The following is a 24405-nucleotide window of genomic DNA, read 5'->3' as shown; positions in this document are numbered from 1 at the left end:
TTTGAGAGACTGAGCTACATTGGGCCAGGCTCCTCTGTCCATGGGGTTCTCCAGGCAAGAATACTGCAGTGGGCTGCCATTTCCTCCTCCAGGGGATCTTCCCGACCCAGGGATCAAACCCAGTCTCCTGCATTGCAAGTGGTTTCTTTACCGTCTGAGCCACCAGGGAAGCCCACGGCTAGATTGAGGGGCCAGGGCTCTGAAGCCGGACATTCCTGGCTGGGATCCTGCCCTGACACTGTTTAACTGCGCAGAACATGTTTTGCTGTTCCTAGGATGCCTGTTCTTTAAACGTCAGTTGGGTTAGTTTGACTGATGTTGCTGTGTGCTTGTTCCACCAACTATACGGAGCAGGGTACTGGGGTCTCCTACCAGCATTGTGTATCTGCTTATTTGGTTCCCCCAGATTTTGTTGCATGTATTTTAAAGCTGTTACTAGTGAATAAACTCTTAAGAGTAACTTCTTTATTATTAGAAAATGTTCCCTTGTTACCCCACAGAAAGCTGGGGGAACTTATGATGCAGCCACAGATTAGGGGAAAACATGGTCACAAGTGGACAGAGCCAGGACTCAGACCCACGAGTCTGAGCCTAGAACCCTCGCTCTTAAATATTATCTCCTTAATTTCCATTGTACTTTTGTTAGCCCCAATCAGAGATGGGAGATGGACACTGGGAAAGTCCAGGTGACCAGCTTGAGGTCCCAAAGCCAAGAGATGGCAGAGCTGGAGGCAAGGCGGCCACAACCCAGATCCATGCTCCTTCAGTAGCAATTCATTGGACAGATACGATGTCCGTCCTGCTTCCATTTCACTCTGTGATTTACAGAGGACCCAAACAGGAACACACGGGCTTCCCAGGTGGGTGGTAAAGAATCCACCTGCCAATGCAGGAGACACAACAGACGTGGGTTCAATCCCGGGTCAGGAAGGTCCCCTGGAGGAGGAAATGGTGCCCCACTCCAGTATTCTTGCCTGGAAAATCCCACGGGCAGAGGAGCCTAGTGGGCTACAGTCCATGTGGTCGCAAAGAGTTGGACACGACTGAGTGACTGAGCACAAACGCGGGCACAAGGAGAACCACATCACCAGCGGCGACAGGCCTTTGCAGGCCCTGATTGCTACGGAAAGCTGGGTTTCCTGTCGATTGCAGTAAACTGAAGCTTGTCCCACCAGGACTCCAAACAATAGTCCAGTTGGCAAACGGGCCCGGGGGATGGTCTCTGCTTTCATGAGGTCATGCTACCGTAGGAATGCAGGCTGGACACTCCCCACTCCTTCCCTAACTTGATTCCCTGCGTGTCCCCTCTGAGTGGGAGGATGCGGCTTGGGGCCCCAGTAGCATCCAGGAGGTGTCCCCACTGCACCCCAGGGAGGAGCGTGGTGGATGGGTCCTTTTCTCCCAGGACACTCCAAAGCTGCAGGGGCTCTTCCTCCTCCATTTACTTTGGGAACCACACAGATCTACACAAGTCCTAGGAACTAGGTGACCCGCAGCCTGTCTCTGAGCCTCCCCAGCCTCCCCACATGAGAAAGAGAGATGCTGGCAACCTCCCTCCAGGGAGGCCTGCAAGCCATAAACAGTGAACGACGGGAAAAGCTTTAAGCTGTAAGTCAAAGACATTGATAATTAAAACCACTGCAATGCCGAGGGCTGGGTGACGTCCCAGGCCAGACGCAGAGGGCCCATTTCACGGATGGAGAACTGGACCCAGTGTGCTTATGAATAGACACAGAATCCTCAACAAAATATCAGCCATGCAAATTCAGCAACATGTGAAGAGATTATACACCATGAACACATGTGATCTATCCCCAGAACACAAGGTTTGCTCAACACGTGCAAATCAATCAGTGTAACATCACATTAATGGAACAGAGGGCAGAAGTCATACGATCCTCTCAACAGAGCAAAAACACATCTGACAAAATCTAACACCCTTTCATGAAACAAAAAAAACCCCAACACTCAACAGAGTGGCCACAGAAGGGATTTTCCTCAACTTGATCGAGGGAATCTATGAAAAACTAGCATCATACCTAATGGTAAAGAGACTGAAAGCTCCCCCCTAAGATCAGAACAAAACAAGAGTGACCATGCTCATCACTTCTATTCAGCATTGTACTGGAGGGCACAGCCAGTGCAATCAGGCAAGACAAGGAAATAAAAGGCATCCAAGTTGGAAAAGAATAAGTATAACTATCTCTATTTGCAAATGGCATGATCTTAGACGTGGAAAATACTAAAAAATATTCACAAAAAAATCTATTAGAATAAATGAGTTCAACTAGATTGCAGGATATAGAATCAGCATACAAAAATCAGTTGTATTTCTATACACTAGCAATGAACAATTAAAAATGAAATTAAGAAAGCAATTTGATTTGCAATAGCATCACAAAGAATAAAAACTAAATAAATTTAATAAAAAAGTACAGAACTGCTACACTGAACACTATAAAACATTTTTGAAAGAAATTTAAAGATTCAAATAAATGGTAAGACATCCTTGCTTTTGAGTGGGAAAGAACCTGCCTGTCAATGCAGGAGACATAAGAGACTCAGGTTTGATCCTTGGGTTGGGAAGATCCCCTGAAGGAGGGCATGGCAACTCGCTCCAGTATTCTTACCTGGAGAATCCCATGGACAGAGGAGCCTGGTGGGCTACAGTCCATGCGGTCACATACAGCTGGACACTACTGAAGCCACCTAGCATGTAGCACATTATTGAAATGGCAATAGCCCCCAACTGGCCTACTGACACAGCACAGTCCTTATTGAAATTCCAATTGCTTTTTTTTTTTTGCAGAAATTGACAAGCCATGCTTGCTTCGGCAGCACATATACTAAAATTGGAACGATACAGAGAAGATTAGCATGGCCCCTGCGCAAGGATGACACGCAAATTTGTGAAGCATTCCATATTAAAAAAAAAAAAAAAAGAAATTGACAAGCCGATTCTAAAATTAATAAAGAAATTCAAGGGACTCAGAAGAGCTGAAATAATCTTGAAAAATAAAAACAAAGCCGGAAGAATCACACTTCCCAATTGCAAAGCTTACGATAAACCTACAACAATAAAGACCACGTGACACCAGCTTACAAATCAATGGATAGAACCAAGAGTCCAGAAATATACCCTCATCAGTTCAGTTCAGTTCAGTCGCTCAGTCGTGTCCGACTCTTTGCGACCCCATGAATCGCAGCACGCCAGGCCTCCCTGTCCATCACCAACTCCCGGAGTTCACTCACTCATGTCCATCGAGTCAGTGAGCCATCCAGCCATCTCATCCTCTGTCGTCCCCTTCTCCTCCTGCCCCCAATCCCTCCCAGCATCAGAGTCTTTTCCAATGAGTCAACTCTTCGCATGAGGTGGCCAAAGTACTGGAGTTTCAGCTTTAGCATCAGTCCTTCCAAAGAACACCCAGGGCTGATCTCCTTTAGGATGGACTGGTTGGATCTCCTTGCAGTCCAAGAGACTCTCAAGAGTCTTCTCCAACACCACAGTTCAAAAGCATCAATTCTTCGGCACTCAGCCTTCTTCACAGTCCAACTCTCACATCCATACATGACCACTGGAAAAACCATAGCCTTGACTAGACGGACCTTTGTTGGCAAAGTAATGTCTCTGCTTTTGAATATGCTGTCTAGGTTGGTCATAACTTTCATGGTCAATTAGTTCCTTACAAGGGTGTCAAGGCAATTCCATGGGGGCAAGAATAGTCTTCTCAACAAATGCTTCTTGCCTGTGTGGAGCGTCAGGGAAGGCTTTCTGGAGGAGGGGATCAGAAGAGGGAATAAGAGTAGGTGATGAACTGAGCAGCAGGAACTGCTCACATTGCCTGCACCCTGTTAAGGCCCCATGGCCCCGGAGGGTACAGAGAGCAGGGTTTCACCTATGGTTAGAGGGGAAGAGGCGAGGGTGAGAAGTTACATCACAAGGTTGCCTCCCAAAGCTGGAAAAGGCTAGAGCTGGGATGTGACCTCCTCCCTCCCCTACTGCCCCAGAGGCTCCTCCCCTTTTCCATCTCTTCGCAACTGCCCAGTTCAGGGATGTTTCCATTGTCCCTCTTCAGGCATGGCAGGCGGGCAAAGACTTCTTGAATCTCTGGCTTCCCCTTAATATATTAACTTAATTAGCTCGCGCTAAGGTGATAACGCTCTGTTGTGTGTTTTTGAACTTAACTCAGCGAATTAACACTTGTGAATAGGATCTGCTTATGAATTTTAATGACTTTCATTCATTCGCAGTCCAAACAAATTACATATTTGGTGCTTTATTTAATATGTTTATTGCCATTTTATTACAGTCATTCGCAATGAAACAGCATAAAATATTAATTTAAAGAGGCAATCGCATGGATTAGCTCTCAAAGTGGCACGTGCAGAATGGTTTTCAGAGGTTGCCAATGATAGTCACCATTCCCTAAAGACGTACGAACTGACACGAACAGCAACAACTGGTTCTGGAGCGGGGCTGGACCATACCTTTATACCAGATATCCCCAGCAGCTGCATCGGCACCTTCCAGAAGGCACCTGGTCGAAACACAAGGCCAAGGTGGCCTGGCGAACTTCATAGGCTGAGCGGTACCCAAATCACAAACACCACACACACACACACACACACACACTGTACTCAAGCAGATGACTTCAGAAGTCTATGAGCTGGGTGAGTTTTGCTTTTTGTTTTTCATTTTTAAAGCTTTGTTAGATGATAAGGAGACTTCCCTGGTAGCTCCAACGGTATAATGAATCCACCTGCAATGCAGGAGACCTGGGTTCAACCCCTGGGTCGGGAAGATCCCCCGAAGGAGGGCATGTACGACTCAGTTGTGTGTGACTCTTTATGATCCGATGGACTGTAGCCTGCCAGGCTCCTCCATCCATGGAATTTTCCAGGCAAGAATACTGGAGTGGGTTGCCATTTCCATCTCCAGGGATCTTCCCAACCCAAGGATTGAACCCCGGTCTCCTGCATTGCAGGCAGACACTTTATCCTCTGAGCCACAAGGGAAGCCCAGATGATAAGGAGACTTCCCTGGTAGCTCAGACGTTATAAAGAATCCACCTGCAATGCAGGAGATCTGGGTTCAATCCTGGGGTCAGGAAGATCCCCTGGTGAAGGGAATGGCAACCCACTCCAGTATTCTTGCCTGGAGAATCCCATGGACAGAGGAGCCTGGCGGGCTATAGTCCGTGGGGTTGCAAAGAGTCGGACACGACTGAGCGATTGAGACTTTGACACTTGCACTTTTCAACGAGTGATTCTGAACAACAAAACGGGCAACCCAGAAGGTGCTCTTGCTCCTCAGGCTAAAGAGCTGATGATGCCAAAGCCAGCGGCCTCGCACGCCCACCCTGGACCCTGGATATCAACTCACACCCAGCCAGGACTGGGCTGAAAGCACAGAGCCCACGGCAGACGCCTCGGTAAAGCAGTCACTAGGCCCTCCTCTGAGAGTCAAGTTCCAACCAGTGCTTCCCCAGAGCGGCCGGAGTCACAGCAGGCATGTTCCAGGTTTTGCCTTCCTGGGGGCAGTTAGGGGGTGGTGGGGGCCACACCAGCACATCTTTACAATGTTTAAAAGCGGAAAAGGAAGCGCTGTTCGCTGAACTTGGCTCCAGGTGTATTTATGGAGATCATATATGAACATATGGTATATTCACTCTTGTTCTTCAGTCTCTGAGTCGTGTCCAACACTTTGCAACCCCATGGACTGCGGCACACCAGGCTTCCCTGTCCTTCACAATTTCCCAAATTTGCTCAAACTCACGTGCATTGAGTCGGTGACGCCATCTGACCATCTCCTTCTCTGCCGCCCTCTTCTCCTTTTGCCTTCGACCTTCCCCAGTCACTAACTTCTCACAAAATACCGAGTTGAGGGGACGCTGCTGTGTGCACTTGTCTGACTGTGGGGGCGCTGACACCCCGCAGTCTGGGGCTACCCTGTCTGCCAGGCAGCGAGCGGCCTCCTAAACTGAAATCCGTTCAAAGCAAATGAAATGATAAATTCGGTGCCTCACCTGCACTGCTCAACCGTCACCTGCTGACAGTACGGACCATGGCCACCACTGTAGAAAGTTCTGGAAAACAACGGTCCCCTTTGGCTGCTGGGACACACCCAAGGTGCCACTTCCGCCTCCTTACCTGGCCTGGGCACTGCCCAAAGCCTCCTCAGCTCCTGACCTCGCAGTGTCTTAACATCCAGCACGGGTCTTAAAGATCACAGGGTTTTTATATAGAGACAGATCGCACAGCATGTTTCTAACAGGAAACAACTAACAGATGAAGCCGGGCAGACTGCTCCCCGGGATCCACCACCCTCCAGGCCCTGGCTTTCCTACACGTCGTGCAGCTCAGACCCAACTGCCCCTCGGGGCTCGTACAGTTTAAACAACACCTTCATCTTCCGTCATTTCAGCTGCCTCACACCTGGCCGGGTCCCGGAAACAGAGACTAGGAGGAGAGCAAGGAGCTCGCCTCTGAGCAGGGCAAAGAGCCTGAGGGACGCCCCCCTGGCACCTGCTCAGATCAGGGCTGCAGTGGAGGGAGGCGTTATATGCAGTCTAGAGCATCAGGGAAGGCTTCCTGGAAGAGGTACCACTATGATGAGTCTTAAAAGGGCGACGTTGTCCTGGATGGGAGGCCCAGAATCCTTTCCAAGGAGTAACGATTAACGCTCACATCATGCAAAGACTCACTGATTTTAGAAATAAGGAAACAAGCTGCGAGGAGGCGTGAGCTCAAGGTTCATGTGGCTAATAAGGGCGAGACGAGGCAGGAAGGGAAGGATACACTGCGGGAACAACAGTTCTTATAGCCGGGCAGCTGAGCCCCACGGGGGTTCACTCCCCACTCCGGCAGCCCCACGCCATGGGTGTCAGTGGGAGGAGCTCTGTGGTCACCCAAGGACGCAGGCCAGCCAGACACTGTCTCCACCCTGCCTCCGTCATCACAACAGACCAGCTACGAAGCAGCCCCTAAGGTTCCCTGCAGGACGTGACCTGCCCCGCAGCTGCTCCTGTCTCCTTGGCCAGAGCAAAGCACGCGGCCAAGCCTCATGTGGAAAGTGATGGGAGGCGTCTGGGCTGTGGCCTGGGGATACGGAACCAGAACTGCCCACTGAGCAATGATGAGGAAACTGAGGCGAGGACCCCCCAACCCCCACCCCCGGTCCCCCTGCCACCCACGGCCGGGTGCTCTGCACACAAGCACACAGACAGACACAGTGGCGGGCACTCTGGCCTTGTGACAAGCTCACAGGTCAGTTTCCCCGAAGGCTTAAGCTCGGCTGTGGAGGCTGAGGTCTGGGGAGAACCCCCCCACCACTGGCACATGGATGCATCCCAGGAAACAAGGTAGACCCCGTCCCCGCTCACTTACTATTGCAGACTGACGCCGAATTGCTGGGTGGGCAGAGGGGGCCGCGGCGGGGGCGTCTTGGTGGGAGGGGGCAGCCTGCCGGCGTGCAGGTTCCGAAGCTCCTCGTCGTATCTGTGGACACAAAAGAAGCTCAGCTGTCAGCCGGCAGGGGTGCAGCCTCGGGCCCCAAGGCGCTGTCGGGTCACACGTCCCACAAGCATCTTCATACCTTTTAAGACTCATCACAGTGGTGCCTCCTCCAGGAAGCCTTCCCTGATGCTCTAGGGAGCATCTCAGGTCACACGCCCCTCAAGCATCTGCAGGATGGGACCCTGGGCGTCCCATCCTTCCAGGCCCATATCTCAGTCTTGCACGTGCTCAGACAGACACACGCACCCTCACAAGCCCCGGTAGCCGTGGGCGTTCACACAAAAGCCAGCAAGAGCAATCCACCCTCTGTCAAACAGCCATCCTCTCCTGCCAACCCCTAGCCAACACTCTACCCACGTGTCTGCACAAGAGTTTCCCTCTGCTGGAAAGGGATTCTTCCCTGGGCTCTCGATCTAGCCAACGGTCCATTCCAAACTTACTTCAGGAGTCACCTCCTCCTGGGAGCCTCCCCTGATATTCCCTCCTCACAAGGCCCCTCCCCAGCTGGGGTCAGCACCTTTTTTGGGGCCTCGTGGCCCCATTACCTGAGAGTGCCCTGAGGGCGGACGCACTCTCTCTATGGTGCTCTATATCCCCAGCGCCTGCCTTGGGACTTGGGGCCCAGAGGGAGGGAGCCACCTCCACTCCCCCTGCAGGGCTTCCTCAAAGGAGCCCCCCCAGAGGGCGGGATGCAAAGGCCAGAAGAGCGTGGGGCAGGGCTCAGAGACTGGGCTCCATCTGAGCTGACAGAGGGGCCCGGGGCTGACCACACGCCTTCCTGGGCTCCCTCCCGCAACCTGAGCCCCTGTCGGAGGAGGGGACCGCTGCCTAGAAGACAAAGCAGCGGACCCATCAGCTAGGCTTCCACCCAGAAGCACCAGGCTGGCGGTTCTGAGAACACCTGCCCCAGGCCTGGGAGTGTTTCACGCCGTACACGCATCGTCCACACACCCCAAAAGTCCCCCTCATTCTCCGCTCCAAAGCGAAACTGGCCAGCACCACGGCAGCAAACAGCAGTCACCAGTGCGGCTTATTTGTTTAATCAGTTTTGCAGCGGCGGGTGAGAGAAACGTCTCATCCGCGTGTGTGCACAGCCATCCCCGCCTCGCCTCTCTGAGTCAGCAGTCAGCATCTTTTACCATGCATCCTTGTGGAGGCAGTGCATTCAGGAACTGGATCTGGCCGTGCACACGAATGGAAATGGAAATGAAGCTTTCAGCGTGAGGGGAGGCCGGGGCAGGCGGATGTGAGGGCATAGCGGTCTCACTCACCGCAGAACCTCCTGGGGGATGCTCAGCTGATCATATTTGAGGTGTTCACGGAGCTCGCTCAGATAGTTGAAATAGGTGACTTTTTTCCCAAACTTGTGACTAAAAAAGAAAAAAGAAGAAAACTGAAAAAAAAAAAAAAAGATTAGGGGGCAGGAAAGAGGCCGGGTGGGGGTGGGGGGCCTGCGGGAGCAGGCTGGCAGCAGGAGCCCTGGAGCAAACAGCGCTGGCGTTTTTCATATTAAAGAAGCGTAAATGCTGACATACCTAAATGCAGAGCAGAACGGAAGCAGCGCACATCTGGCAGATGCTCTGCTTTCATCAGACCTCAGATGCACCCAGCCCGCTGGAGAGCCTCATCGGCAGAAAAATCAGTATCTGCCTCCAGGGTGAGTGGCCGGGAACCTGCGGGCCACACGCAGAGGGGGTCCCGGCGCCGGGCTTCTGGGGTGGGCGGTGGACATCCCACCGGGCTTCTCTCTACCAAGCGGGAGTCACATCCCCGCGACTGTGGGACCAAGCAAGACACCCTCCGATTTCCATTCAGGATGGTCACTCTTGGGGCCCACGATAGCCTGAGCATGATGACGCAGACAAGCCCTGACCGGAGCCACTCGCCTCCCCTCTAAAGCGGGGTTCCCTGATGCAAAGAGTGGGACTGTCTACATGAACCAGCCCAGTGTCTGATGCCTGGTGGACGTCGCGGCCTGGGACCATTACTAATAACAAGACTCAGGACTTCCCTGGGCAGTTCAGGGGTTAAGACGTCGAGCTTCCACTTCAGGGGGCCCTGGTTCGATCTCCGGGTCAGGAACTAAGGTCCTGCATGCCTCATGGCTTGGGGGTGGGGGGGGATGTTTTTAAATTTAAAACTATATATGTTGGACTTCTCTGGTGGCTCAACGCTAAAGAATCCACCTGCTAATGCGGGAGACACGGGATTGATCCCTATTTTGGGAGGAACCCACATGCCTCAGATCCACTAGGCGTGGGCGCCACAGCTACTGAGCCTGTGCCCTAAAGCCCGGGAGCTGCACCCACTACTGAAGGCCATGCACCCTAGAGCCTGTGCCACAAGAGGAGCCACAGCAACCAGAAGCCCACACGTCGCAGCAAAGAGCAACCCCTCCCCCTCCCCCCGCCACAACCAGAGAACCGGAGCAGCGAGGAGGCCCAGCACAGCCAAAAATAAATAACCGATTAAAAAAAAACGAGCCTCAGTTTCCCCAACCGCAAAGTGCGGAGAAGCACAGGAGGCTGGGCTGGGTGAGAAGGTCACTGCTGGCCCCGTGAGACCACCCGCCTGCTCCGCTGCTTACAGCTTCACTGCCGTGTTGCCAACGCCCGCACGGCTGGCCGGATTTCACGGGCACGAGTCAATGAGCTTGGACACGTCGTACATGCGAAACCATTCCACAACCAGCTAACAAGGTGACCATCGCCCCTAGAGGCTTCCGTGCGCCCCTTGGCTGTGTGCGCGCGTGTGTGCGCTCGTCCCGAGGTGTGCCCTCTCCAGGACTTCTCCAGTAGATGACACCACGCCAGCCCAGAGTATCACGTCCAATAACCCAAGCAGCTGTCTTATCCCAGACCCACCAAAGCCTGGAGCCCACGGGAGGCCAAGCCGCGGGCACTGGGTGCCCCCTAGTGGAGGAGGAGGAGGAGGCCGACCAGGTGCCAGGCCCCCAGCCATACCCACGGACAGGGCCTCTCGGGAATGGTCTGCAGGACAGAGGTGTTGGCCTCAGGGCTGCAGAAAGCCCCCCTCGTGCCAACTCCAGCCCACCCAGGAGCCCCCTCGTCTTTCTCCCAGCGTTTCTGCCTGTCCCCCTCCGGCCGCCAGGTACTGGCTGGACACCAGGCTCCACCGATGCAATAAGGGCTCCTTCCTGCCTCTTATCCCCAGAAAAGGGCCGCTCAGGGGCCCACACAGGGGACCCCAAAGCAGGGGTGCAGTGGAATCGCCAGGCCCGCCTCCAGAGGGTCTGAGTCAGGCAGTGCGTGGGCCCTGGAGAGCCCCTGGGCTTGTCCACTTCGTCCATTGGCAGCTGAGGACTCCAGGGCTCAGATGGTCCCCCAGCCCTGACCCCTGAAGTCCACTCAAGACACCTGCTTACGTCCGTGCATGAGGCAGGACCGGGGACAGAACCACACAGGCTTGAGCTGGAATCCCAGCCAAGCCCTGACGTGCTGTGTGACCTTAGACAAACTCTCTAACCTCTCTGAGCACCAACCTCTTCCTCTTTGGAATAGATGAGAGACAGCTGACTTCATACGATTGTTTTGGGGTGCCTGGCACATAAGGCACGTAACATATTACAATTAATTAATCACAAAAGGATAATAAAAAGGTTTTAAACCGCACTAGCAGCTCACAGTGGGTACTGACGCCAGCCAGCAGGCCCTGCGCTAAACACTCACACGCATCACATCAGTGATGGTCACAGGAATAGGATGACTTAGGGGGCGTCGTCAGCCACAAGGGAAACCGGGGCAGGGCGGGGGCATCTACTGCCCAGGGTGACGATGGTCGAGGGCAAGGCCGGGAGGTCTGGCCCGTGCCCACATCACCTAGGCTGCCACGCTGCAGCACAGCAAGAGCAGGTGGGTTTTCCCAAGAACTTTAGAGGCTTCTGGAACCCTTAGAGCTTTTCTAAGGTGAAGGACAGCACCAGGAAGCGGAACATCTGAGCGGTCTTCTCGGGCAGGAGGGTAACTAGGGCTGGCTTCTTCGCTTCGTTACCTACCGCACCAGTCGGCTGGTCCTGGTTACGCAAAACAGGAAGAAAACCTCACCTGGCCAGAGGGTGCGTGTCTACAGTACAGATAGCCAGCTAGGAAAGCTGGCGGGAAATTTCAGTGAAACAAAAGGAGCTCTCTGGCCACAAAAATTGCTCCCCTTGTTAAATGGGTGCTGCCTTGAGTCTGCTTTTCCAGGAATTGTCCCAAGCGGAGCGGAAGGTCTGAAAATGTGTGACCCTCTCTCAGGGCTTCCCTGGTGGCTCAGACGGTAAAGAATCTGCCTGCAACAGAGGAGGCCCATGTTCGATCCCTGGGTCGGGAAGATCCCCTGGAGAAGGGAATGGCAACCCACTCCAGTATTCTTGCCTAAGAACTCCATGGACACAGGAGCCTGGCAGACTACAGTCCACGGAGGGTGCAAAGAGTTGGACATAACTCAGTGATTAACACTACTCCTCTCCGGGCCAGGCTCTCTGGGGTGAGGTTGGCAGCTAATGGGAAGGAGGGGCTCAGATCCCTGGCAGAGCAGCCCCCAGACCTCAACTGCACCACCTCCTAAGAAGCTTCAGTTCCAAAGGAGACCAGACTCAAACCTTCCACAGCTTCTCGATCTGGTCTGAGGGGTGGCGTGGTTTATTACCAGGAAGAGGATCTCAGAGCTCCCCAGAAGCCCCTCGTGGGTGATTCTACACAGCCTGGAAAACACACGCCTGCTCGCCTGGGAGGCCCAGGACTCTGCACGCTGAGGGTGAGGGGTGCACGAGGAGAGGGCTGCACGGGGCTCCTCCCAGAGAGGCTCCCACGACCAGACATGCTGGCAAGTCCTTGTTCAAGTCCCAGAGCTGACCTGGAAAGCGGATGGGGCCTCGCACAGCGACCTGGGGGCACAGAAGGGTTTGTGCACACATGTGAGCACTTGTGCATGTGTATTCACTTGCCAAACGAGAAGCGAGCGGGCTAGAGGGACCCCGAGAGATGCCACAGTACAAATGCTGTGAGAGCGACTCACCGAGAGGCCAGGTGGCTGCTGTAACAAACAATCACAGAACTAGGGGCTTAAAACGACATTAGCTTATCCTGCAGGTCTGGGCTTCCGAAGTCCAACACAGGTCTCACCTGAGGGTCCCAATCTCCCTCGTCCCACCCGGGGCCCCTTGCATTGGGAGCCCTTCCATCCGCCAGGCGTGGGGCTGGAGCTGCTGTATGAAAACCATGTCTAGGGCCCTCCACCCCATCCACCCCTCCCGTGGCCCTGTACACACAGTGTGTGCTGAGTGCATGCGGTCCACATGGCGGCAAAGCAGAGGGGCCGTGTGGCCCTGGCAGAGCCCCTCCGGCCTCGCCAACCCCTGGCCTCTGCTTCCCACCACGGAGGCAGAAATCATCCCGCAGGGAGAGCCTGGATGCGGAGGAGGAGGGCTTAAGTCACTGCTCTTTTGTTGAGGAGTCAGGCCTTTGGCTGGACGTGCCAGGCCAGGAAGGGCTCACCAGGCACGGGCTGCCCAAACCCTCTGGTCCCAAAGAGAGGACGACCCCTGGCCGGCTCCTGGAAGGTGACCCCCACGCCCTTGGGGGGTCCCACTGATGACAGCGTCTCTGCACTGGGACCAACGACGTGATTTACGGCAAGGTCTTGCACCACACTGGGTCCGTCTAAGTGGACACCGAGCTCAGGTGAGCTTCTGGGCTGAGTGACACTCATCTTGAGCAGCACGCCAAGGCCAGGGGACCGAGCTGACCTGCGTAAACCCTCCCTGCCCCAAAGAAGGCAGCAGGGAGCTGGGCTCGGGCTGCCAGCACGCCTTGTGCCTTTTCCAGATCCTATCTGCATCCTTCCCCTGTAAAGACTGGAACCATAAGTATGACAGCTTTCCCGAGTTCTGGGAGTCCTCATGGGGAGTCCCTGACCTGAGGTGGTCTCAGGACCCCGACACGGGTGTGTATACACAATGTGGGTACTCAGGAAAAGCGGGCTATAAAACGCCGGAGCCGACCTCACTGGGGGTGCGAGCCGAGGTTCCTGTTCATGACTGTCAGCCCTGTGATCCGACATAGTCAGGAGGCAGGTGGGTACCCCAGACGCACGGGCGCCCCAGAGCAGGACTGCCCGGGTGTCCGGCTGTCTGACCCCAGCAAGACCCTCGCGGAGAGCGGCTCGTACCTGACGAGGGGCTTCAGGATGGTCCACAGGATTTTGATGAAGTTGGTGGGGTGCACGACATACAGGGCCTTCAGGTTCTTCTTGTACCTGAGGAGGGAGACGGAGGGGGTCTCAGAGCACACACACGGAGACACCCCGGGCTGGAAAGAGAGCTGCAGCGCGGTGGCCTCGAGGGCAAGTCTCAGAACCCTCCGTTCCTATTTTTTTCTTTTTTATGTTTTATTTATCTGCTTATTAGGCTGCCTTGGGTCTTTGTGGCAGCACGCAGGCTTAGTTGCTCCACGGCATGTGGGATCTTAGTTCCCCGAACAGGAATCAAACCCGAGAACTTCAGCTTGGAAGGTGGACTCTTAAACCCTGGGCCATCAGGATAGTCCCAGCCTTCCGTTTCTGGACAGTCGATTTAAGGACATAGAAGGAGAAATGAGGCCCCCACTCTCATCACTGGCAGTGTACACACAGCACTTTACAGTTTGCAAGATCAGAGCCCCCACTTATAGGCGCTCACACTGGGGCAGGGGGCGGGGATACACTGGCAACTTGGCAGCAAGCCCCGCTCTGCAGGGAACTGACCTGGGCGAGGGTGGAGCCGTGACCCCCAACCCCCACCACGTGACAGCTCTAGGCACCCCCTTCAACGAGATGCTTCTTAGCCGACTTCCCTTCCTCTTTTGTGATTAATTCAGTCTAGAGCCATCAGGCAGAGCCAAGAAGGCTGGCATCCACCCAGGGCTGGAGGGAGTGGGTGGGCCCGCTGGGGTCTGTGACGCCAGCAGGGGGCTGGCAGCCTGGTGGGAAGGGGGTGTCCCAGAGGGAGAAGGGCATCCACACTCGGGTCAGCCAGGGACACCCTCAAGCCGGCTCTTCGCCCTTCAAAGAGCTGATTGCCAGAATTTCAGCCATTCGGGGAGCCAGCTGTGAAAAGCAGCCGTTATTCAACAGTATCAACTCACAATGAAGTAAATCATTTTAAACACAAAGGTCAGTGGTCCAGCCTGATTCCTGATCACTCCACGACATGTACTATTGCTGTGCCCTTGGGCTCCTTCGCCTGTTACATCCCAGGGGTGGGAGAACCCACAAGAAGGGATGGCCACCCATCTCCTCCCAGTTCCATGCCCAGAGGGGCCATGTGGGCCACTTGGAACTGGTCACAGTTGCAGGACCGAACCACGGGAATCTGCAAACACTGCCCATCAGTCTCCCCAAGCCCCCGGGAGCTGATTAGTAAGGCAGACACGAGCAAGGGGGGTGGACAGGAAGTCCAGCATGAGGTGTCTGGGACCAGGCAGGAAGAGGGTGGTGCGGGCTGAGGAGGGACCCGACACTTGCAACCAACTGTGGGAGCAAGAAAGGGGCAGCCACGGCGGCCTGGTGCGGGCATCAGCCCAGGGGACACCGGCAGCTCTGTGGGGGCGGGGCAGCCCCAGTGGTAACAGAGCCTCAGCGAGTGAGAGGTGGCCACGCGATTAGCCAGAGGCAGGCCAAGTAACAGCGGTGGATTCCCAGGTGGCTCAGTGGTAAAGAATCCTCCTGCCAACACAGAAGACACAAGAGATGTAGGTTCGATCCCCGGGTCGGGAAGATCCCCTGGAGGAGGAAATGGCAACACACTCCAGTATTCTTGCTGGGAAATCCCATGGACAGAGGAGCCCGGCAGGCTACAATCTGTGGGGTCACAAAGAGTCAGACCCCACTGAGCGCCTGAGCACGCACAAAGGCAGTGGGAGCCAGGCCCTTACTGTTGGAGAAGAGATGTTACGAATGCAGAAAGGGAGAAGGCTAGAATGAGCCCTGGCGGGGAAGGACTAGTATAGATGTCGGTGTGAACACACAGGTACCAGGAGAAAAGGCAAATGCAAACACGCAGACCCACGTCGATGTGTGCGTGTACGTATGTCTACGTCTGTGTACACATACACACACGGCAACTGTCCACTGACTCGCCTGCGAGCCGTCACAGCCCCACAGCAACCAACACACTGCTTCCAGGGCCGGGTTCGTAGGAGCGTCCTCCCTTAAGAGGACCCAGGGACCAGAGAAATGGCAGATTCCTGTGCTGGGTGCGTGCGTGTGTGCTAAGTTGCTGTCAGTCGTGTCCGACTCTTTGCGACCCCACGGACTGTAGCCTGCCAGGCTCCTCTGTCCATGGGATTCTCCAGGCAAGAATACTGGAGTGGGTTGCCATGCCCTCCTCCAGGAAATCTTCCCGACCCAGAGATCACACCTGCATGGCTTACATCCCCTGCAGTGGCAAGCGGGTTCTTTACCGCTACTGCCACCTGGGAAGCCAGCTGGGATGTGCCCGGAGCATCTCGTTGTCCTAGAAAGTAAAGGAAGCGCTCGGAAGTACAGGGACGTGTCTGTGGGGCACAGGAGCCAGGCTGAAGCTCGCCTGGCCGAATTTCAACAATTTGAGCATTAGGATAAATATAGTCATGGATTATAAACTACTGAATAAAATGGGAGATCCCAAGTCTGTACAAATATAAATAAACCGGAAGAGAAAGCTCTTCAGCACAGTAAAATGCCAGCTAAGAGCCCCAGTCACCATGTGTCACCCATCTTAATAGTAATTAAGCCAAGAAATGGCCAGGGAGGCCAAAGCTAGCACGTGAAACGGGTATTTATACAATCTCAGAGTATCTCCCGAAGGAATATTAATTACCAGAAAAAAAAAAACAGTCTTGCGATTCGGAAGGAGGAAGCTGCAGTGACTTTCAGGTGGTCCAAGGACCCAGAGCACAGCTGTTACAAAGTCCACCCCTATAGGAAGGTGGATTCCATCAGGTGCCACCCATGGCAGGAGCGCCGGCACTCCTAGAGGGGGTCAGGGACATTCCTGGGTGGATGGTTCTTGCTTAAAGGAGAGACCTGGCAGAACAGTTTGGAAGATGAGAAGTCAAAAGCAGAGAGAACAGAAAAAGATGCAGGAAACCCACTGCATCCTTGTAGTGATGTTTGTAATGGTGGATGGAAAATCTTTGCTGTATAAATTGCATCCAATTCGATTTGGAGCTCTGCTTACATACCCCCGCCGACAGGGAACTCACTACCTGCAGCAGGGGCTCCATCACCGGGTGGCTTTGAAGCCTAGGACACCCGTCCTTTGGCTTCCATCAAGCCAAGATCTATAATCTTACTCCTGCCCCCAGTCCACCTTTGAGAGAAGTAGGAGAAACAAAAGAAGTTCCCTACCTTCCATTTGAAAATTCATCTGTTTTAGCTCAAGACAGGCATACACACATATCCTCCCACTGTCAGCCTGAGCTTCTGGCAAAGATCGCTTTGAACATGTCATTTGCTTCTTTTCAAGAGCCATGGGGCTTCCCAGGTGGCGCTAGTCATAAAGAACCTACCTGCCAATGCAGGAGATACAAGAGACACAGGTTCGACCCCTTGGTCAGGAAGATCCCCTGAAGAAGGAAAATGGCTACCCGCTCCAGTGTTCCTGCCTGGGAAATCCCATGGACCGAAGAGTCTGGCGGGCTCCAGGCCAGGGGGTCACAATGAGTCGGACACGGCTAAGCAGGCACGCGCCGAGAGCCTTGCGTGGCTGCCCACCCAGCCCTGAACGACAGTGCTGGACAGAGGCCCCTGGCCCCGAGGGGTGCTCACCCTAATGCTCCGCCTGGCCCTCGGGGTCCCGCCCTTACCTACTGCACAGCCGGGACCCCTCCTGTCACCCGAGCCTCCCCCTCACTCAGCCGGGAACCAGAGGTTCCCCTCCACCCCACCCAAGCCTGGAGGGCACCCACCTCCTGTCAAACTCCTTGTAGGCACTCTGGAGCCAGCGTAGGGATGGCTTGTTCTGGCTGTTCAGCCCGTAGTGGAAGTAGACGATGGTGTAATCGCTCTCCACGTACTGGTCCAGCGTGTACTTCAAATACCTGGGCACAGAGCGTGGGACACGGTTATGAGCATCTCACATTGATCAAAATGCGTCCCCTGTAACGGAGCTGTGGTCACCCAGCAGGGGCCAACACCGGGCCATGGGGGGACGCTTCCAGGTCAATGCTGAGAATCCACCTGCAGGGGGCCTAGTCCTCGTTCCTCTCTCTTTCTTGTTCGGCTGTGCTGTGCAGTTTGCGGGCTCTTGTGTGGCCCATGGGAGCTGTTCCCTGACCAGGGATCGAAAACAAGCCCCGTGCATTGGGAGCATGGAGTTCTAACCACTGGACTGCCTGGGAAGTCCCTAGTCCTCATTTCTCAGATGATAACTGAGGCTCAGAGATGTTAAGTAACTTACCTGACTTTTCCCTCCCTCCACAGCCAGGGAGTAGATGTGATGCCTTGAAAGTGGCCCCCAAAAGACTTCCAGTGTCAAATCCCCAGAACCCTCGATTGTGGTCATATTTGGAAGAGGCTCTTAGTAGACGTGATTAAGAAAAGGCTCCTCAGAGGAGTTAGTCCTGGATTATCCACTTTAGGTCACTTCAGTTCAGTCGCTCAGTCATGTCCGACTCTTTGTGACCCCATGGACTGCAGCACGCCAGGCCTCCCTGTCCATCACCAGCTCCCAGAGTTTACTCAAACTCATGTCCATTGAGTCGGTGATGCCATCCAACCATCTCATCCTCTGTCATCCCCTTCTCCTCCTGCCCTCAATCTTTCCCAGCATCAGGGTCTTTTCAAATGAGCAGCTCTTCACATCAGGTGGCCAAAGTATTGGAGTTTCAGCTTCAACAGCAGTCCTTCCAATGTACATTCAGGACTGATTTCCTTTAGGATGGACTGGTTGGGTCTCCTTGCAGTCCAAGGGACTCTCAAGAGTCTTCTTCAACACCACAGTTAAAGAGCATCAATTTTTTGGCGCTCAGCTTTCTTCACAGTCCAACTCTCACATCCATACATGACCACAGGAAAAACCATAGCCTTGACTAGACGGACCTTTGTTGGCAAAGTAATGTCTCTGCTTTTTAATATGTTGTCTAGGTTGGTCATAACTTTCCTTCCAAAGAGTAAGCATCTTTTAATTTCATGGCTGCAGTCACCATCTGCACTGATTTTGGAGCCCCCCCAAAAATAAAGTCAGCCACTGTTTCCACTGTTTCTCCATCTATTTGCCATGAAGTGATGGGACCGGATGCCATGATCTTAGTTTTCTGAATGTTGAGCTTTAAGTCAACTTTTTCACTCTCCTCTTTCATCAAGAGGCTCTTTAGTCCTTCTTCATTTTCTGCCATAAGGGTGGTGTCATCTGCATATCTGGGGTTATTGATATTTCTCCCAACAATCTTGATTCCAGCTTGTGCTTCCTCCAGCCCAGCGTTTCTCATGATGTACTCTGCATATAAGTTATATAAACAGGGTGACAATATACAGCCTTGACATACTCCTTTTCCTATTTGGAACCAGCCTGTTGTTCCATGTCCAGTTCTAACTGTTGCTTCCTGACCTGCATACAGGTTTCTCAAGAGGCAGGTTAGGTGGTCTGGTATTCCTATCTCTTTCAGAATTTTCCACAGTTTATTGTGTTCCACACAGTCAAAGCAAGAATCCCTTAGAAGAAACGGAGTAGCCATCATGGTCAACAAAAGAGTCTGAAATGCAATACTTGGATGCAGTCTCAAAAAGGACAGAATGATCTGTTTGTCTGCAAGGCAAACCATTCAGTATTACGGTAATCCAAGTCTATGCCCCAACCAGTAATGCTGAAGAAGCTGAAGTTGAATGGTTCTATGAAGACCTACAAGACCTTCTAGAATTAACACCCAGAAAAGATGTCCTTTTCATTATAGGGGACTGGAATGCAAAAGTAGGAAGTCAAGAAACACGTGGAGTAACAGCAAATGTGGCCTTGGAGCACAGAATGAAGCAGGGCAAAGGCTAATAGAGTTCTGCCAAGAGAATGCATTGGTCATAGCAAACACCCTCTTCCAACAACACAAGAGAAGACTCTACAGGTGGACATCACCAGATGGTCAACACCGAAATCAGATTGATCATATTCTTTGCAGCCAAAATGGAAGCTCTATACAGTTAGCAAAAAAAAAAGACCGGAAGCTGACTGTGGCTCAGATCATGAACTCCTTATTGCCAAATTCAGACTTAAATTGAAGAAAGTGGGGAAAGACCATGTTCTAGGAAAGACCATACCTAGACCATTCAGGTATGACCTAAATCAAATCCCTAGAAGTGAGAAATAGATTTAAGGGACTAGATCTGATAGACAGAGTGCCTGATGAACTATGGACAGAGGTTCCTGACACTGTACAAGAGACAGGGAGCAAGACCATCCCCAAGAAAAAGAAATGCAAAAAAACAAAATGGCTCTTTGAGGAGGCCTTACAAATAGTTGTGAAAAGAAGAGAAGTGAAAAGCAAAGGAGAAAAGGAAAGATATACCCATTTGAATGCAAAGTTCCAAAGAATGGCAACGAGAGATAAGAAAGCCTTTCTCAGTGATCAGTGCAAAGAAATAGAGGAAAACAATAGAATGGGAAAGACTAGAGATCTCTTCAAGAAAATTAGAGATACCAAGGGAACATTTCATGCAAAGATGGGCTCAATAAAGGACAGAAATGGTATGGACCTAACAGAAGCAGAAGATATTAAGAAGAGGTGGCAAGAATACACAGAAGAACTGTACAAAAAAGATCTTCAAGACCCAGATAATCACGTTGGTGTGATCACTGACCTAGAGCCAGACATCCTGGAATGTGAAGTCGGGTGGGCCTTAGAAAGCATCACTACGATCAAAGCTAGTGGAGGGGATGGAATTCCAGTTGAGCTATTTCAAATCCTAAAGGATGATGCTGTGAAAGTGCTACACTCAATATACCAGCAAATTTGGAAAACTCAGCAGTGGCCACAGGACTGGAAAAGGTCAGTTTTCATTCCAATCCCAAAGAAAGGAATGCCAAAGAATGCTCAAACTACTGCACAATTACACTCATTTCACACACTAGTAAAGTAATGCTTAAAATTCTCCGAGTGAGGTTTTAGCAATACATGAACCGTGAACTTCCAGATGTTCAAGCTGGTTGTAGAAAAGGCAGAGGAACCAGAGATCAAATTGCCAACATCCGCTGGATCATTGAAAAAGCAAGAGAGTTCCAGGAAAACACCTATTTCTGCTTTACTGACTATGCCAAAGCCTTTGACTGTGTGGAATATCCTGGGGCGGGGGGGCACTGAATGCAAGCTCTCACATCCTAGTTAAGACGTCTTAAAAGAGGAAAGCCACAGAGCGGAGTCAGCTACGCGAAGACAGAGGCGGAGCAGAGAGCAACGCGGCCACCAGGCCAGGAGGGTGTGAACTCGCTGACAGCCACCCCGCCAGAAGCTGCAGGAGGCAAAAAATGTTCCTCTGCTGGAGGCGAGGCCTCCTCTGAGAGGACTGTGGCCCCGCAGACACAACTCCCAGCCCCCGCAACTGGGGGAGAATCAATGTGCTGCGTTACACCACTTGGAGTTTGGTGATTTGTTGCAGTGGCCACAGGAAACTGACACCCAGGATGGGCTGGGGTTCAAACCCAGGCCTAACTCAGCCCTTCCGCTTCAGACTCCTCGCTGTCCGGCTGTCTGTCCAGAAGCAAGCGATTCCTCCTTTTCAGATCTGCTCCTAACGTGCTTTCTCTTGGGTTTCCCAGGTGGTGCTGGAGGTAAGAATCTGCCTGCCATCGCAAGAGACGTGGGTCCGATGGGGTCGGGAACATCCCTTGGAGGAGGAAGTGGCCACCCACTCCAGTATTCTTGCCTGGAGAATCCCATGGACAGAGGAGCCTGGCGGGCTACAGTCCTTGGGGCCAAAGAGAGCTGGACACCACTGAGCATGCACACGCACGTTTTCTTTTTACTGGAAAGTAGACCCGCTTCTGTCACTTGACCACACTCCTCGGGATAAACTCTACAAATCCCGCTGTCTGTCTCCGGGCTGCAGAGCGTGCTCCTTCCTGGCCACGCGCATGTGACCTGCCTGAAAAGCCCTGGTCCAGCCACCTGCTCTTGAGCTGCAGATGGAGCTCTCCTGACCCCGTCAGCAATCTGGCTCCCGATGTACAGCGGGTTCGGCCAGGTTCTTGCACCTCAGGTGGTCTGAGTCATTCATCATTTAGAAGCACAGCCCGTGATTAATCTGGCCTGGCGCTCCAGGAATTCAGACACAGCTTCTCTGAGTCAGTGGTGGGGCCGGCGCTCCAGGAATTCAGGCACGGCTTCTCTGAGTTGGTGGTAGGACCGCAGCCGCCTTCCCTGGGAGCCTGGCAAACACAGCCCGCCAGAGCCCAGGGGCCGCTCTGTCTTCAGCAGCTGGTGGAGGACCCAGCAAACAAGTCGGATGCCTGGGGTCCCGGGAATCCTCACAAAACAAGCAGCACGAAGGCTTCTGGACGCTTCTACGATCCAACTGTGCCTTCGCTCACTTGAGAGTGTGGGGCTCCAGGCCACAGTCGTGGCATCGAGCTCTGGCTGGGCTTTCGCAGTCTAGAGAAAAGTGGATCTAGAAGCAGTGACAGCAGATTCAGGCCCCCGAGCCGTCCCAGCAGCGGGCGAGTCTGTCCTGGGCCAGACTTCGCGCCTCTGTCCCTCACAAGGGGACACAGACATTCCCAGGGATGCCCAGCACGGGGCTGGGGCTTGACCAAGTGAGTGAAGAGCCATCGGCACGTGGTCGGAGAGCAGAATCCGACGGCTGAGCAGGAAATGCCCGGGACACGGGGTCCAGGTAAGTCAGATGGGCCCGGCAGGTAACCTGGGCGGAGACTCGGCCCCCAGCAGGATCTGCTGGGCGGGAGGGCACTTCACTTGATTTCAAGCAGCCTCGGTGGCCTCGGCACGCAGCTTTCTCCTTCCCGGGCCAAGCCCCTCACCAGACCTGAGGTCGTCTGCTCACTGGGGCGACTCCGGGTGGGAGCTTTGCAAAGGGGACCACGCCAGCTCTCCCGACGCTCTCGGGGTCCGGCCGGGGAGGGGGAACTGGGGCCAGCGCGGCCTCACAGAGCGTAGGGACAGGGCAGAGGACGAGGCCCCTGCGGGCCAGGGGCAGTGGGGAGAGCTGCCTCCTGAGCAGACGCAGAGGGCGGCCTGCGTGGCTTAGAGGGGCACAGGCATCGGCCCTGCGGGGGGGCCTGCCACCTGGCACTAATGACAGCCCTCAGGACCCAAGAGTCCACCGCAGTCTGTTAGCCTTTGACCCCGAACATCCTCTCTGTGCTGAGAGTGATGGAGAGGCACCTGCCGAGGGAGAGGGACACACATGGGAGGGGGCGCCGACAGAGGAGGGACGGTGGGGCGGGGGGCATGGAGGGGGCACAGGACAGACTTACTCCAGCAGCCGCCTGTGGTTGAGCTCGTGGGAGGGGGGCATCCGGCAGCAGCAGAACGTGATGACTCGTCTTCCGAAGCGGTCCTCCCCTGCGGGGCAGATGGGTGTGAGCCCCGGTCCCGACCTGACACCGGAGGCGGCCGTCTCCCCCCATGCCCTCCGACTATCACCAAAGACGGCCTCCGTGCAGCCCACCTGAGCTAAGAGGCGCAGGCGGCTGGGGTGAGGGCGCAGCAGAGCCTGCCAGATGGGTGTTGCTACCTGAGGATCTGGGTGCCTTGGCCAAGGTCGCCATCACCACCCCTTGTACCCCAGAGCCCACGTCTGCTGAACCCAGAGCTCAGACAAGGTCCCCCAGTCGTTTCCTGGCTGGTTACAGGAAGGCCGTGCGTGTGCGCTCAGCAATGTCCACCGCTTCACAACCCCATGGACTGTAGCCCGCCTGGCTCCTCTGTCCACAGGATCCTCCAGACAAGAGTACGGCGGGTGGGGTACCATTTCCTCCTCCAGGGGATCTTCCCAACTCAGGGATCGAACCCGTGTCTCCTACACGGGCAGGTGGATTCTTTACCACTGAGCCACCTGGGAAGCCCTACAGGAAGATTATCAGAAAACAGAAAGGTGCCCTTCCAGAAGTGTCTGTGACTCTGAACTCACTGTAACTTACTGTAAACAAGTATTTACAGCTGTTGTCAGATGTTTACTTAAAATAAGAAATGACAGCAGAGCATCTTCATTCCTCCACCCACCCTACCCCAGCTCTGAAAGGCAATGCATCAAGCTTTCACGCCCGGCCAGGACGGCTGTTTGTTATTTAGGGCACATCCGTTTCTCCCGGGAGCCCGCGAGCCACTCCGACCTTCAGAATGTGAGAGTCATTTTGGTTTCCAAAGACAGCGGCCTTTTCACAGGTTCCTTGAGAATTCTGGTCATGGTTTCTGTTTGTTTAGAAGGCGCTTGTTGAAAGGACTGCTGGGGGCCCAGGCGTTTATCTGCTTCCCTTGCCAGCTGGGCATTTCCATCTGGGCACAAAACCTTCGATGGCTGTGCCTGGAGGTACAAAGTGTTTTCCAAACGATGTTTCTAGCAGCGTGGCGGCCAGGCTCCACAGCTCACCTGAGCCTGTGCTCGCCTGTGACAGGGAAGGAGAGGGACGACTTTGCTTCTGAAGATGTGAACTGTTTTGTGTGGCGACTGGAAGAATAGGGAATTAAGTGCCCCTGGCGCTGAAAGAGAAGGTCGACCTCCACGCTGAGATGTCAGCATAGGAACCAGACCAAGTGGAGACTCTTGGGGATGTGCTGAGCGATTGGTCAATGGAAGGCCAGGCCAACACACACTCATTGCAGGCTCACCGTGCACCCAGCTCTGGAGAGAAAAGGCCAGACGTGGTCCCCACTGGTCCACGGTCGAGGGGAAAGGACAGTGATGGAGTGCTAGGGGTCTTGGTTC

The 24405-nt window shown here is 53.9% G+C and overlaps 1 protein-coding gene and 1 non-coding gene across 7 annotated transcripts in view; one reads left to right on the top strand and one right to left on the bottom strand.

The window, feature by feature from the left end:
• ARHGAP8 (Rho GTPase activating protein 8) overlaps nucleotides 1-24405 on the bottom strand; it is a 51541-nt gene that overhangs the window by 8955 nt on the left and 18181 nt on the right. For all 6 annotated transcript variants that reach the window (XR_015164629.1, XR_015164628.1, XM_086403231.1 and 3 more), the window contains 5 exons: nucleotides 22955-23042; nucleotides 17445-17576; nucleotides 13687-13773; nucleotides 8787-8885; nucleotides 7387-7497 (listed from right to left, as the gene is read on the bottom strand). Coding sequence is in view for 4 of the 6 variants with exons in the window: in XM_086403231.1 (XP_086259357.1) it covers nucleotides 7387-7497; nucleotides 8787-8885; nucleotides 13687-13773; nucleotides 17445-17576; nucleotides 22955-23042 (517 nt within the window). In the remaining 2 variants the exon portion in view is untranslated. The remainder of the gene's footprint in view (nucleotides 1-7386; nucleotides 7498-8786; nucleotides 8886-13686; nucleotides 13774-17444; nucleotides 17577-22954; nucleotides 23043-24405) is intronic.
• Nucleotides 2823-2929, top strand: LOC147373237 (U6 spliceosomal RNA). Its single transcript, XR_015164997.1, has one exon. It is a non-coding gene; the product is annotated as a U6 spliceosomal RNA (small nuclear RNA).

This window comes from Bos grunniens, chromosome 5 (assembly GCF_055505025.1).
Source record: "Bos grunniens cultivar Pamir isolate PY7600 chromosome 5, Bosgru_T2T1.0, whole genome shotgun sequence".
Taxonomy (NCBI): domain Eukaryota; kingdom Metazoa; phylum Chordata; class Mammalia; order Artiodactyla; family Bovidae; genus Bos; species Bos grunniens.
Note: the sequence above shows the minus strand (reverse complement) of the source record. Positions and strands in the feature narration are given on the sequence as shown.